The following is a 16,882-nucleotide window of genomic DNA, read 5'->3' on the forward strand; positions in this document are numbered from 1 at the left end:
AAATGTCCTCTCTTCCAGGTTTGCTCCTCCTATAAAGCTCAGACTACTACCCCCTGACCAGCTGATGAAATGAATTAGCCTGTTGAGAACTGGGATGGCACCCATTCAGCTTCTGCTCAGAAACAGTTGCTTTTGTTCTATTAAAGAGACTGTTGGGTAGATAATCTGTTTTCTTAGGTAGTGACACATTAACTCTACACAGATTATTTTGGGGGAGTTTGTTACTCTCTCAATATCCTCTCCTCCAAATGAACTATGTTTGGCAAACAAGAAAAAAAAAAAAGGTCATCATTGATCATCCTAAATCCAACCTCACAGGGAAGTTAACCTAGAAATCTAGACATTGTGGCTTGTACATTGTGCCATACTTTCAAATAACATTTTCTGTGAGTAAATATGTTTTATATACTTGTGACTAGGCACACACACATACACATTCACATCCAAACACGTATAAACATACGTAGGTATTCTATTAACCAGAGCAATACCCAACTTCCTACATGACCTAATGAGCTGTATATTATGCATTTGCTTCGATTTTATATTGAATACAAAGGACAATAACCCTGTTGTCCTTATCATGATCCTTCTTAGTTCCTAAAGAATAGCACAACTGTGGTGGAAGTTCTTACATATTTTGGACTTACATACTGTTTGTTGAATTATTTTTCTCCTAGGTTTGCCACAGACCTTGTCTGCCTCCCTTACCCCCAAGCTGGAACTCATTACCACAATTATAGAATTTTATATTTTTGCATTCTTGAAAAAAGAAAAAAAACAGTCTACACACACATATACGAACAATAAAACATAGTTGAAAGAGTTACGGAGAAAGCACAGAACTGCTTTGCTGCAATGGTAGTATTTATTACATATTTGTATATACAATCAATTGGCATAAAAGAATCTAAGATTATATTTTATAAGCTTAAAAGTAAACTTTAATAATGCCTCCAATAAAAGGCGCACAAAATACAAATGAGCCAAATGAAAGATCAACTATTTTCAAATGTCATTTCTACATATACATTATAATAGGTCAGGACAAATGCACTCATATGCATTCTGCAGGGAAATAATACACCTCTTTCATGTGAAGATAAAATTGCATGTGTGAAAATGCTTGCACTAAAATTAACTCTTCTGTCATCCAAATTTTCTCGACTAGACAGCTGCAGTAGTGCTAGCAAAAATAGCAACCAAGCTTTTCAAGAGTCAAAGTAGCTATGCAGTGTCTGCCTGGGGACTATACTGTGGAAGGAATGACTGTCATTTGGGTCAAAAAAGAAAAAGAAAAGAAAACATTTAGTAGAACAACTTAAAAAAATACCTACTTCAGATCAACTGCAAAATTATCCTCTTTTCTTTGGTTCATGAAAGAGGTTGTCAGAAAAGATAGCCTTCCACCCACCTCTTTAAGATAACAATTTAGAAAATAAAACAGTAGACTCAAGGAATGTCAGTCACTTTGGTATTTCCATGAAACCTGTCAAATTGTGCCTACTAAAAAAGGGTGGGGTGTGGTTATAGAAGCAAATTATACTCCTTTTTTTTAAGATTCTAGAAGCATGTCCAGCAAAATCATTGCCTTAAGTTATTACCTTCATGTTTTAAACAGATATTAGATCTTAATAGAATTAATTATAGATTCTGATAATAGACACTGTAAATATTTATGCAGAAAAAGTGTCTGGAAGTGAAAAATCTGCCTAGAGCTTCACAATTCATCGTTCTCTACAATGATCAAGAATTTTAAAAAATAATATGCATCCAAAGAACAAAATAGATTTATCGTTCACAGCTGGCACTCCATCTCTTGAGCCACACCTCCATTTCTATAAATTTTTAAAGATTCATTTTTTTTAGTTTTAAAAGCTATAACATTAGAGCTTATATGCATCACCATCAAGAATACAATTTGCCAAGGTTATGCTGTGCCTGTTCATTTCATTCACTGTCACAGTGTTGATTTCACATCATTCTAACCTTTAAAAGCAATCACATCACATGCCCCTTTTCTGACCAGTAAGATACTATCACCTCATCTCAGCACTCACACAAACCAAAATTGTAACAGGACTTTGAGCCCTCACAGTACATTCTCTAAATATGAATGCAATTGAACTTACTTGGCATATTTCAGTTCTAAAAGCAAAGATGATATTTCATTTTCACTATCTCACAATCTACGTAAAAATCACAGCCATTTCAACAAATGCCAGAGAAGCGAAGCACAGCTACTTGGGCATGGCTGTTAGTGTATTAATATAATCCCTCAGAGCAGAGTGTCTGATGTGAATGTTTTTACAGGATGGTTAGCAAGGCAAGCCTTGCTAACATAAACATTCATTACCCACATAAGACTCACCATTTGGGATCTGTTCTTTGGACAGCCATTGATGTCTTCAATCTTTTCATTTGCTGTAAAAGGAAATACATGTCAGGAAAATAATCATCAAGGAGACACTGCCAGTAGTGATGCTCAGGACATTTGAAGCCAACCAAGACCTAAGGCCCATACTGAGGTTTGTCTAATCAACACAGTCATGTGAAATACTGACATGCATCAAGCAAGCTTTGGGACTTAATCATCAAGCCACCGGCCTCCAGGGACAGCTGGGGCAAGGTCATTACTTAAAACAGAGACAACTGCATTGATGTCAGTGTTGCGATGATAGGATGAAGTGGCAATATTTGGAGATTGGAAAATGGAGTGAGCTGTGATTCTGCTTTCAGCTCTAAGAAACAAATGTTACAGTAACCTCTACAAAAGATGGGACAGTGCAGAGTGGGTCCAGATACAACTCAGCTCCTGGAATCTTTAGCCAGAGATACTGTCAGGTTTGTTTCTTCTAATGCCATTCCCAAAATGGTTGCCCATGGGAATGCAAGAATTAGATTCTAAAATGGCTTGACCAAGACCACATAGCAAGTCCAAATTAGATTAGGGAATATGCATGCTTGAAGTCAAAATAGCACTAAGTTACTGAGAACAGTACAAGAAAGTGGTTGCATTGCATCAATAGGAACTCAAGTACTGACAAAGATGAGGAATGGCCCAACGTCTTATAATGGTTGCAATTCATTTTAAGAATGGATCCCACACACACAACATATCAATAGGGAGGGTTGAAGGATACACAAGAAAGGCAAGATGAAACTGAGGGAAACCAAAGGAAGAGGTGACATCATCTGAAAAAGAAATGCACTTACTACCTGACTTAGGAAGTTGTAGCTCCTCTGTACAACTCATTAATAGTAACAATAAAATTATTTTAAAAAAAGAAAGAAAAAAGAAAGGTATGTAGTGTTTATACAGTCAAAGTAGCTATGAAATGGCTGCCTGAGGATAGATATCTACTCTGTAGGTAGATATTCAAACTGTATCCAGCTCTAACTGTGTGATCTTAGCCATATCACTTAACCTCTCTAGGTGACAGGTACCTCATGTATAATATAGTACTTAATATTACGTACTTCAGAATAGGAGCAATGAGTAGATAATACACTACTAGTAAAACAAATACCAGTAGGTGTTCTCTAGTAATATTATTAACCTCAGTGTAAATATTGATATATTTGCTTCATCCATAAAATATATAAAATCCAAATATTCTTGATGACATCATATAAGCTAGGGTCATAAACTCAGTAGGATTCCACAGTAAAGGATTAAGGATTTGCCTACCATAAGGCATTCACAAGCCCCCTCCTCAACCCCTTGAACCTATGCCCATGCCTCATCTACAGAACAAGGCACATTCAGGTGTACGCTCATAGCACCCCACACCTGCCCCTGTTTAGCCTTAATTATTTAATATGTAACTCCCCATTTTCTGTTCCTTCCCCTTAACCAAGCTGTGAAAGCCTGGTGGACATGTTAAGTTTATTCTTCACATAAGAGCTCTAAAATTGCTTGCAAAATTGAATTCCACCTCATCCTTAACCCACACAGATTTTAATGAATAGCATGGATAAAATTTCTATGAAAAGAAAAGGCATTTAAAACTGTCTGAATAGGATAACAGAATCAAAATTTCCCAGCCTCCCTCAGCCTTCAAAATTTTAGAATACCTTAACCTAAATATAGCTCCCTATTATCTCAAATTGAATTTATTTTTCCCTAGTGTTTCTACTTTGAGAGGCAAGTGCAAAGCAAGAAAGTAAGCTCAGATGGGAAATTGCTTAGAAATCTAATCAACAGACATAGCCTGGTTAGTATAGATTCAGCCTGATCTACACTTTCTTTAGCACCTGCCAGAAAAGCATTAGATGTTCACATTTATGACATACCTGGAGAAATCTCCATCTTCAGAGACTCAAATGTCATTTTCTCAACTCTGCTTATACAAAACACTGGGATATGAATTATAGAAAGTCTTTCCTCCAAAAAGGTGCCATAAAAATCATCTAAAAGATGGCCAAGGAATGGGATGGGATAGGTCATAGACATCTGTGCTTTAGTTCACCAGCTCAAGCCAAGTAGTCAGAATATATATTGTCATCATGTGAAGTCCACAAGAACAGATTTCTTTCTTTTTTTTTTTTTGCCAGTCTAGGGGTTTGAGCTCTGGGCCTGAGCATTGGCCTTGGACTTTCTCAAGGCCAGAGCTCTACCACTTGAGCCTCAGCACCACTTCCGGCTTTTTTCTATGTATGTGGTATCAAGGAATTGAACTTGGGTTTTGTGCATGCTAAGCAAGCACTCTACCACTAGGCCAAACTCCCGTGCCCACAAGAACAGATTTCTATCTGCATTCTTTCCTACTGTCACCTTGAGATTGTGCCTGGCACAGTAGCCATTCAATGCTTTTTAAAAAAAAGTGGAACAAAGAAATGAGTATTGGAACCTTTCAATGAACCAAGGTTTTAATGCTTGCTTTGAGTCATCTATCATTTGCCTTGAAAACAGAGATGTGAGTAGTGAAGAGAAGAAAAATGAATAACCTTGATAAATGGTATTCCTTCATACATGGGGAATTGTGGTGGGCATGAACTTAGACCTTAGACTTTGACACTCAGTATTAGAGAAGATAATTATGTGGCTCCTGTGAATCAACAAGCAATATGTCTTCTAACTAGCTACTCATGATGGTCAAAGACATAAATTAGAGGATTCTGGTCAATATCTAGTTCCATACTAGTCAGGATTAGTGCTGATTAATAGCCCTTCATTAGTACTTACTGGAGAAAAGGACAGATAATGTGATCCTATGTAATCATTTGGGAAATTGTTAAAGGTTTTTCACATTCTAGATAAGTAAATCTGAAGAGATCGGACTAAAGATTTTTCTATTTGCTTTTTAAAACCCATTGTCTAAGCCCAGGCAGGTGCACTGGGAATTCAAATATCATACTTGTCTATAACCTAATACTGCCATTTTACATTAACAAAAAACAAACCCACGGATGGAACCTCTTGATGACCACTTTAAAGAATCCCCAGAAAAACATAAATTAGAGGGCTTATCAATGCTGACAGTAAATGCTTAATGAAATGCATCAAGCCTCCTATTTTCCAATTTCATATAATCTAATACTTCTACCCCTATTTAAATTCCCAAGAATTCCCATGGCTGTCATGTATGGTTATAGCACTAAGAACAACCTCTGTTTCTATTGGTAAGAAGGAAGAGTTGGATCTTCATAGCAAAATTTATTAACTCAGGGTAAGGGATCTTTGGCTGGAGTCCAAAAGCAGATAACCAAAGCACCAAAGGAATTTGTCCCTAGAGTCCTCAACTATGATTAAAACCAGCATCTTTAAGAGCCAATGGTAACCTATCCCAGAAGGTTTAAGGCATTTCCAGTAATGTGACGACTTGTTTGCACACAAGGTGACAAGTTAGTGATTAAAAGCACATACTCCTTAATGACAGAGGCATCAAACTCATTACTTAAAAAAATCCTTCCATTAAAGCATTTTGAGCATTTTGAAGATTTTCCAACCTTATCATCGCTGGCTGTTGACATATACCAATGAGGAGAAACTGGCCCTTAGAAATATTATGCTTGGGGCTGGGAGTTTGGCCTAGTGGTTGAGTGCTTGCCTAGCATACACGAAGACCCAGCTTCAATTACTCGGTATCACATACATAGGGGGAAAAAAGCCAGAAGTGGTGCTGAGGCTCAAGTGGTAGAGTTCTATCCTTGAGAAAGTCCAAGGACAGTGTTCAGGCCCTGAGCTCAAGCTCAGGACTGGCAAAAAACAAAAAGAAATATTATGCTTTACCTAAGATCACATGAAAAGAAAGTACAGTCCCACTAGTCTGAATTTCAGGATTATGTGCAAATGCAGCCAGGATAGGGCTTAGAGAATTTGTACCTAAGCCAGGCACTGGTGGCTAATGCCTATAATTCTAGCTACTCAAGAGGCTGTAATCTGAAGACCATGGTTCAAAGCCAGCTCAGGCACGAAGATCCGTGAGACTCTTATCTCTAAACACTAGAAAAACAGGAGTGCCACTGTGGCTCAAGTGGTAGAGTGCTAGCCTTGAGCTGAAGAGCTCAGGAACAGTACCCAGGCCCAGAATTCAAGCCCCCTGACCAACAATAACCAAAAGAAGGGGGGGAGGGGAAGAAGAAGAAGAAGAAGAAGAAGAAGAAGAAGAAGAAGAAGAAGAAGAAGAAGACGACGACGAGAGAAGAGAGAATTACTAACAACTGCTCCCATTTCTAAGAAGTCTCACTCCTTTTCTCCCTCTGTTTTTCCAGTGCTCTTTTATTCAGCCATGTCCTCTCTCTCCTCTTTTCTCTCCTTCCAATCCCTACTGGCATCTCCCCAGATTGACAGCAATACAAACAGATGGAGAGAGCCTACTTCCCATTGACTTGCTGCTTATCCTGGCCTTAGGACATTTCACAATAACTTAGGATGGCACTGTGATGGGCAGGCAGGCAGGCAGCTGCTGGCCTTAGGCAGCTCACAAATAAGATGATCAGACTAACAAGAGGCTGAGTATAGAGATTTAGCCCTTGGCAATCATAGTCAATGTTCTCAATGACAGCAGACAGGGGCTCATTTTCTATATAGTTAAAAAAGGCAACAAGGGACAATAGAAACCCCAAATAATACCAGAACCAAAAAAAGGTCACCAAAGGTGTCTGGAATAAATGAAGACTTAGGAGAGTGATGCACAGGAAATACACTAACATTTCTTTGAAGTCACACATCTGATGATACTTTGGATGAGGAAATCAACTAGGTGGTCAGGCTAAGTCCCCCAAATCACCATCCTGGACCTAAGAGCTAAGCCTGACTCTACCTGTTGACCTTCTGAGTCTCCCTCCATCCCTTTCACACAGTGTCTCCTCTGCCAGGAACACCTTACTTGTCTGCTGCACTTGGTCAATATCTACTCAAGTCTGGGATCATGGCTCAGAGGCAAATTCTTCAAGGAGCCTTTCCTTGATTCTTACACCCCCCCTCCCTCTCCTGCTCCACTGAGGATTCTATGGAGAATCAGGTCCTTTAAAAGAAACAATCCAGCTACTTTCAACTGCTGCTGGCCTCCACGTAGATGTGTTTTCCTTTCAAATTTAGACTTAGTTACAACTCTAAGCTTATTTGCAAAAAAGTTCTGTGAAAAGGACATAGCTAGTAAATTAATTAGGAAGCCTACAGAGGGGGAGAAGATCTTCACCAACCAAACAACGACAAAGGCCTCATATCTAAAATATATCAACAACTCAAAAAATTGAATCACTCCAAAACTAATCTCCAAAGTAACAACCATCCCATTAAAAGATGGGCCAAAGACTTAAAGAGAGTCTTCTCTTAAGAAGAAACAAAAATGGCCTATAGACACATGAAGAAATGCTCAACATCTCTGGTCATAAAAGAAATGCAAATCAAAACAACCCTAAGATTCCACCTCACTCCAGTTAGAATGGCCAGGATCAGGAAAATGAATAATAACAGATGCTGGAGGGGATGTGGCCAGGAGGGATCACTACTACACTGTTGGTGGGAGTGCAAACTCATTCAACCACTATGGAAAGCAGTATGGCAGTTCCTCAAAAGACTAAACATAGAACTCCCCTATGATCCAGCAATCCCACTACTTGGCATTTACCCAATCATCCAGAATCTAGGGCATACTAAACCCAATAGCACAACAATGTTCATTGCAGCATTATTCACCATAGCAAAGATACGGAACCAACCTAGATGTCCCTCAGTTGATGAGTGGATCAACAAGTTGTGGTATTTGTACACAATGGAATTCTATGCTGCTGTCAGAAAAAATGACATCGCCCCATTTGTTAGGAAATGGAAAGACTTAGAAAAAAATCCTATTAAGTGAAGTAAGCCAGACTCAAAGGAACTTAGGCTCAATGGTTTCCCTCATTTGTCATAATCAGTAGAAACCTTGGGCTCTACTAGCAGAGATCTGCAATAGAGCAAAATCTTGATACATAAGGCCATATAGTATGAAGCTAATTGAAAGGACCTCCAGGATATTGAAACAAAAGCCATATAACTAATGATTGTTGTCCTTAATCTACTATGTTATCTCTCATCTCCTTTGCTGTCCCTTGGGTATCTCATATTGTTACAGTATCTCACTTCGTTATCTGATACATTGAATTTATTTGTATTTGGTTATTTGAAATTTGATAGGGAAGGGAGGAAAACCAAGACGGGGGTGGGGGGGATGGTGGGGGTGGGGAGAGTGTAATGGGTACCAAGACATGTGAAAGGGTATCAATGTAAGTGAATTAATGCACCTTCTATCTGGCAAATATCATATAACCCTTTTATTAATTACAATAAAAATATATTTAAAAAAGTTCTGGGAATTGAATAGAGAATATAGAGAATTCCCATTTACTCATATCCATTCTATTTTTTTCTTTTTCTCTGTATAGCAACACAATATTTTTTCACTCCCTCTTCCACATCCCCCTCCCTCTCCCCTCCCTCTTTCTTCTACTTCTTCTGCTTATATTGCTATGTTACCCAGGCAAGCAGGACCCCACATGGCTCAAATCACTTTAGAGCAAGCTACATAGATCATACCCCTTGTCCCTTATACTTCAGTATATATTGCTAAAGAATATTATTTTCCATGGTATAATTATGAAATTCAGAAAATTCAACATTGATAAAATGCCAATACTGCAATTTTTACTTTTCACTCAAAACCATCTGTCGGAGCATTTCATTCCCTGTATAAGATGCAGCTCAGGATCACGCAGTGCATGTAATTTTCATGCCTCTTTAGTTTCCCTCATCTTGGAATACTTTCTCAGACTTGGTCTTTCATGGTACTGATGCTTTTAAACAATGCAAGACAGCTTTGTTGTTGTTGTTTAACATAATGTATCCCAGTTTGAGTTTGTCTGAGATTTCTCATGATTAGCTTCAGGTTTTCCATTCCTTGGCTGGAATGCAACTTAAAGAGAGACTGTTCTTCTCAGGGCATCATATCTATCCCTGGTTATGACATAGGTACATTTGACCTTGCAACTAACAAAAGGACAGCACAGAGAGATTTTTGAAATAATGTAAAAAACCTATCCATCACCAAACATCTTCATGTAGATTTTGGTATCTATTTATGACTCTTGCCTTAACTAACTTTTTTTTTTGCCACTCCTGGGCTTGGGCACTGTCCTTGAGCTTTCTCAAGGCTAGAGCTCTACCTCTTGAGCCATGGCACCACTTCTGGCTTTTTTTTTTTTCTATGTATGTAGTACTGAGGAATCGAGCCCGGGTCTTCATGCATGCTAGGCAAACTACCATTAGGCCAAACTCCCAGCTAGCCATAACTAATTTTTAATGACAATGATTTCAGTTCCTTCTTCATTTATTATTAGATGATGTTCTATTGTGCATTTGGGAATTATCCTCCCCTGATGTACTTACATTTTTTTTTTTTTTGGCCAGACCTGGGCTTGAGCTCAGGGCCTGATCACTACCCTTGGACTTTCTCAAGGCCAGAGCTCTACCACTTGAGCCTCAGCACCAATTCCAGCTTTTTCCTATGTATGTGATACCGACGAATTGAACCCAGGTCTTCGAGTATGCTAGGCAAGCACTCTACCACTAGGCCAAACTCTCAGCCCCTGTACTTACTTTTAAAACTTAACTATTTTTTACCCATATAGACTTGTGAATTATGTTTTCCTCAATGATTGCAGTCCACTTCTGCCTTTGATTATGTCCCTGGATTAATGATTTTTGTGGCTCCAGAGAGCAGAATAAGTCTTAAAATAGAGTCATTACTAAGGTATTTTGCTGAATGTAAAGATAATTTTTTAATTTAATTTAACTTTGTTGTAAGGGTAATGTCAGAGAGGTTATAGTTACATAAGTTAGAAGGGTTATACAAGTAAGATAATGAGTACATTTCTTGTAGAACATTGTTACATCCTCCCTTTTCTTTTACTTTTCCTCCCCCAAGACTCTCTTCCCCCAAGTTGTAAAGTTCATTTCCACCATAGTGTCTTGTATCACTGATTCACCCTTTGTCCTCAGTCTCGCCATTTTGTTATAGTAATTCCCTTCTCCAAATCAGATAAACATATTTACAAGGCAAAGGGTACCAAAACCAAAAATATTAACAACAGGAGATAAACCAAAAGGGAAAAAAATGAAAGAAAAGAAGTAACTTCCACATGGTACATTAAAAAACAAACAAAACCCCCACTTATTTCCATATCTTGTAGTTCATTTCAATTGAGATCATTTTAGATGGTTACATGTACATAGCTACTGAGCTACTGAGCTATTGTGATCCTCTGCTAGAACTATTCTAGACATATACTAATAATCACAAAATGAGGAAAACCATGGAACCTATGTTTCTTTGGATCTGGTTTACTTCACTTAATAGGATTTTTTTCCAAGTCTGAAAAGATTTTTTTCACTTAATAAAATAATATAGGCTATAATCTGAATATGTGCATTTCCCTCCTGCAAATTCATATGCTGAAACTAAATTTCCACTGTATCAATATTTGGAAGTAGGACCATTGATTGTGTTTCAATTATAAGAACATAGCTCCATGAACAGAACTAAAACTATGATAAACAAGGCCTTGACTTCTATTATGGGAAGACACAATGAGAAGATATCCATCCATAAACCAGTAAGCAGGACCTCAGCAGACACCAAGTTTGCCAATATCTCAATCTTGGAATTTCCAGCTTTCCAAATGGTGAGAAATAGATTTCTACTATTTATAAGCCATAGAGATGGAGGACTTTTGTTATAGCAGCCTGAACAGTCTTAGACAAGAATTTTTGAAATTCCAAGTTACTTGAAGGGGTGGATGGTTCACCTGCCCATCATAGGAAGTAACTAAAAGGTTGTTTTTCACAAAAGCAAGGCATGCATCAGATTAGGGATTTCAAGCTGCGGCCAACTGGACAGTTGAGAATTGCAGCAGAAGCTGGGAAGGAGAAAAGCACGGCATATAGTTTAGAGCAATGGAGAAGGTACTATTGAATGCCAAGCAGGGGAAATATCCAGGCCATCTGTTGGAAACTACTACTCAAGCCAGACTTGCAGTAAATAAAATTCTTATTCTAATTCTTGCTATTTGCCTTGAACATTACTGTGTGAAAGCATGAAGTTAAATGCTATGGATTCAGAAAGGGAGCAACTCAGACCCCAGCCGAATGAAGACCCAGGCCCAAGGTCACAGGCAGTAGGTCCCTACTAGCTGTGCCTGGGAGTTAGGTAGCAGAGAGAAACTGGCTTTTTTGAAGGAGGAAATGTATAGTAGCCAAAGAACAAGTACAGCCACTAAATGTCTGTCCAGCATGGATACTGAGGACAGAAGAATGCTAATTTGGGGAAATGTTACCATACCCTACACACATTAAATACATGTACCATACATATACATCTCCCTCTCTCCCTGCTTCCCTTCCTCCCTCCCTCCCTTATTTTCTTTCCCTTTTCCTTTCTCTCACAGGTTTTTTTTTTTTTTAACCCAAGCCAGTCTCGAATTCATGATCTTCCTGCCTTTGCCTCCCAAGTGCTAGATTAGTGTGTTCCACCACGAGATCTGAGTTCAAAAGCTACTCTAAAAGTAAATGCTTTCAGCTTGGCTGATAGCCAATCTAGGGAAGATTTTTCTGGCTCTTGGCAATCTTCTGGGGCCTAGTGCTTTTCCAACTTCCCCCCTCCCCCCCACCGATCTTACACACACATCAGTAATATAGGCTCTAGTATAGTGAAGTTAGCGAAAGAAAGGAAGCTGATAATATCAAGGCTTACTTGGGTAGTTTCTGGCCAGTGTAATTCTCTGCTGGATATCTTAGAGAGAGAGACTAAGTAGACTGAAGTTATGCCTAGGCTGCTATTATAGAATAAATATTTTGAAGATGCCCCTCAGTAGATGATTGGATCAAGAAGATGTCATACTTATATACAATGGAATTCTATGCAGCCATCAGAAAGAATGACATAAACCCTTTTGTAAGGAAATGGAAAGACTTGGAAAAAAATCATATTAAGTGAAATAAGACAGACCCAAAGGAACATAGGCTCAATGGTTTCCCTCATTTGTAATAATTAGTACATATCTAGAACTCTCCTAGCAGAGAATTACAATAGCTCAAAACTTAGGTACATCAGGTCATATAGGATGAGACTAAATGAAAGGATCTCTAGGATATGAAAACAAGAGCTTTATCTTGTGTGACTATTCTTCTTAATGCACTATGTTATTTCTCTTCTCTTTTATTGCCCTTTGGTCAGTCTCATATTGTTACTGTATCTGACTTTGCTACATGGCATATTGTATATATGTTTATTTGTTTACTTGAAATAGGAAAGGGAAGGGGGAAAACAAGATGATTGGGAAGGGTGGGGGAAGGGAATTGGGGACAAAAATATGAGAGAGGGTATCAATGTGTGAGAAGTAATACACCTACTGCCTGGCGAATGTAACTGTAACCACTGTAACCACTCTATACATTACCCCAACAATAAAAATAAAAAAGGAAGACTAAGTCAAGACCCAACAACAACAACAATAACAATAAAAAGAATAAATATCTTGAATCCATGGTCCAAGGCCAGCTTTGGACCATGACCTTCCCATCCCCAGTAGCTGGGGTTTAGGTATGCCACCACATCTGGCTTGTTAGTTGATGGGAATCTTACTAGCTCTCCCCCCCGCATCCCCCCCCCCCCCCCCGCCCAAACTGAGATCCTTCTAATGTTCAAATTCCAAGTAGCTTGGATTACAGAAATGACTACACCCAACTTTGTCAACTTGCTTCTAAACCAACAGAATATGGCAGCCCAGTGTGGTGGGCAGACTGGTTTTTTCCTGTTGGCACTAAAAATATGAGTGGCCCGTGTGGTAAGGAGCTGAGATTAACCTCAGGAGACAGGGACCAAAACACCAACCTTTAGGCAGTGAGTTCTATAATCACAAGGGTATGCTTTCCACCAGCAACTGGGGTGAGTAAGGTCCCTGGTGAAGATGAGACTTGGAGACACCTTGACTACAGCTCTGCAGAGGCCCCCTGCCAACCCTATACCACTGATTCACAGATGCTGTGAGGGAAAAAAACAGATATGTTGTTTTGAGCTGCTGCATTTCTGGCAATTGGTCATACAGGGAATGAAAAGAAGAGAAAGTGAGACAATAGCTGCTAGGGGGAAAGAAAGCATGGTGCAGCAGCAGATGCAATCTCAAAGTTTCAGCCTAGGCTCACCTGCCTGTGTTTCTAGGTATCAGCCCACAGACTTGAACAGGGTGACAACTATGGAAGGCTACTTGTTTCTCACACTTGAAAGATAAACAGTCTTTACAATAACACATGCTGCAAGCACTGGAGTTTCTGTCCTTTTTCTAGGCCTTCTCCTCTTGGCATGAGTCAGCTGCCAAGACTGCCAGCGACAGCAATCAACCTAATACTGTTTAATTGACCTCCCGCCTCCTCAGTTACTCTAAGCTCTCATGCAGGACCATGTGGGTATTTCACTTTGGGCCTGAGGCAGACCATGGCCAGCATACATCTGCCTGTGCTCCCTGAGCGACTCTTACTCCCAACTCACTGCCAAGACATGTGAAAAAAAAATCCTTTACTCAAGTTCCTTTCCTCTAGTATTAAAACCAGAACCTACCAACCATTGCTGGAGTTTTATGCTTTGACTTTTCAGACCCAATTAGAGTTGGCAGACTTAAACCAGCTCCATGTTCCTTTTTTGTTTTAATATTTTTTTTCCAAAAGAAAAGTAACCTGAGTTGAGGGGAAAAAGATGAGAGTCAGAAAGACAGTAGGAGGCAAGAAAGGTGCTGAGTGGCCCTTCCTAGAAACCACCAGCATTTTCTTTTGGCTTGGGAAAGTCTTTCTTCTAAGAAAATCAAGATGAGGTAGGTGTGTGTGTGTGTGTGTGTGTGTGTGTGTGTGTGTGTGTGTGTGTGAGAGAGAGAGAGAGAGAGAGAGAGAGAGAGAGAGAGAGAGAGAGAGAGAGAGAGAGAGAGAGATCTCAACCAGAAAAGCAAGCTGAAGTCAAAAGGCAAAACTAAATCCTTAACACATAAGATAGCAACCTGGCCTTCTTAAAAATATCCGTGTTCTTCCCTCCATCCATTAGGCCCTTCTGGATAGGCTCAGCTCTAACAGATGAACCATCAAGGACAAATGAGAACTTACCCACGACCTGGATGATCTGAGCTAAGAGCACACCATCCGTCACATCTTGCTGGAGGTCTTTGATAAGCCGTTTGTGGCCGGATTTGGCAAGATAATGATTGGCCCAGTCCGTGTAGATCTACCAAAAGAAAAAGCACAGAAGCAACTTTAGGAAACCAGTCTGAGCCCATTGCAGAATTTGAGGCAGCTGCCTGGCCAGTGTTTGGTGAGCTTCCGGGGCCAGACAGCACCATTAAAATTCAGAGCATTGTGCCCGACAGGGCATTCAGCTCACCATAGCAGGCTGTCGCTATTGAGAGATCTGCCGTCAAGGCCCATGGAAAAGCTAGGGGGAAAAAAAGCGTCAAAACATGCAGAGGCCTGAATGGGATAGCCAACAAGGAACTAAACAGTCTGCTCCAGACAGTTTAGAAAGGCTGTGGCTCTAAACACAAGTGAAGTCTCACCCACTTCTTCTCATCTTTTTCTCTTTATGGGGAGGTTACCACCCAAAAGGCATCTTTGAACAGGCCATTTCAGGGTAAGAAGGGCTATTGAGTTAGTGAGTTCTCAGGGGTTTGGTCCTTTGTACAAAAGCCAAGAAGGAAAACAGCACTGCTCAGTTGTATTTGAGTGAGAGCAATTGGTTACAGCCTCACCGTCATCTCAAATTTAATCAGTTTAACTTAAAATGTCAGACATTTTCACTGTTGGGATTCTGTCCACAGATTCTGGCAAACTCCAGCAACTTTAAGAAATACAACAACAGCATATACAACACATCAGAAGGTAAAAGCTGGGTTATCTTGGGGAACATGTCAGTTGAATCATCAGAGCAAAAGAATATATATATATATATATATGTATATGTATATATATATTTTTTCCCAAGCAGGCCAACAAGTATAAGACAACTCTCATCTGAAAGTTTTCTTCCCAGTGACCAATGCAAAGACAATGAAATAAAAACATTGCCCTGAGGGAAATGGGTACCAAGACATGTGAAAGGGTATCAATGTACGTGAATTAATGCACCTTCTACCTGGCAAATATCATGTAACCCTTTTACTAATTACAATAAAAAAAACACTGCCCTATCTTCCATTAAAAGTGGACCATACCAAATATATCACAAGCCAAACTGACTTGGCTCGTTGCAGGCTAATCACCTATTTTTGTGAACAAAATGCCCTGAAAAACAGTCACATCTGTTCTGGGTCTCTGGTTGCATTAATGCCACCAAAGCAAGCTGAATATGGTAGAAACTTTTGGGCTAAAAATCAAATTATATATATATATAAAATCAAATTATATATACACTAAATATAATTTTCGATTATAAATTTTATACATAATCTACCTTCCCACCTATCTAGCCAGGTATCTATCTAATATAGCTTTCCTCCTAAGGTGTTTGCTAGTTTATGGTCTAAGGGTAAATGAGATAGCATCCTTAATATATCAAGTGTTCGGTGGTAGTGATTATAATCACCCTGTGCTAAAGAGATCAGCCTCTCCTGTCTCAGAACTAATGCTACTCAGCTAGTGCTCAGCTAGTCCTCTGACTCCAACTATGATGCCCATCTCCCAGTGAAGTCATTCAGTTTCCTGATCAAACCCTTGGCTACATTTAGGTAGAACTCATAGACACTGGGATTACTTTTTCACTCTCACTTCCAGATGGGGGCAGTGCCTATTTTCCCATTTTTGCAGACCTAACAGTGACTTGCAGGAGGTTAGTGAGGGGTTTCTAAGCTAAACTGAACAGAGAGAAAAAAAGCCAAGTTTGGAAAAATTGATTACACACGAACTTAAATAATGTAGGTTCTTAATGAACTCTCAAATCAGGATTTTCTTATTGATTGAAAAGAGGAGGGAGCTGGGAAAATAAACAACTACATAGCACCACCTCATTAATCAGAACCTATCTAACAAGGATCATTAATTATCTTCAGTGTTACCTCACTTCCCATCCCCAGCTCTGCACTTTCCTTGTGGCAGGAATCATAAGGAACAACCACCTATCACCTATCACAGACATGCTAAACAACTTCATCTTTTTCACCTGCTCTTTCAGTAGCTTGTGCGAGGAAAAGCATTCTCCCAAAGGAAGGAATTGCTCCCGTCTCTCTTGAGGGTTGCTGATGCTTTTTTTTTTTTTTTGCAGGAACTCATGGAACCTGGAGCCTGGTTTAACCCCATGAAGGGATTTATGAACTTGCCATAGAAACTTAGCAAGCTCCCAAAAAACATAGAGCAGGAAAGAACAAA

General features: G+C 39.4%; 1 protein-coding gene across 3 annotated transcripts in view; it reads right to left on the reverse strand.

The window, feature by feature from the left end:
* Nav2 (neuron navigator 2) overlaps positions 1–16,882 on the reverse strand; it is a 379,403-nt gene that overhangs the window by 253,101 nt on the left and 109,420 nt on the right. For all 3 annotated transcript variants that reach the window (XM_090348005.1, XM_090348004.1, XM_090348003.1), the window contains exons 2-3: positions 14,633–14,750; positions 2,372–2,424 (exon numbers count right to left, since the gene is read on the reverse strand). In XM_090348005.1, coding sequence (XP_090204131.1) covers positions 2,372–2,424; positions 14,633–14,750 — 171 coding nt within the window. The remainder of the gene's footprint in view (positions 1–2,371; positions 2,425–14,632; positions 14,751–16,882) is intronic.

Source organism: Megascapheus bottae, chromosome 16, assembly GCF_031878675.1.
Source record: "Megascapheus bottae isolate mThoBot1 chromosome 16, mThoBot2.hap1, whole genome shotgun sequence".
NCBI classification, from domain to species: domain Eukaryota; kingdom Metazoa; phylum Chordata; class Mammalia; order Rodentia; family Geomyidae; genus Megascapheus; species Megascapheus bottae.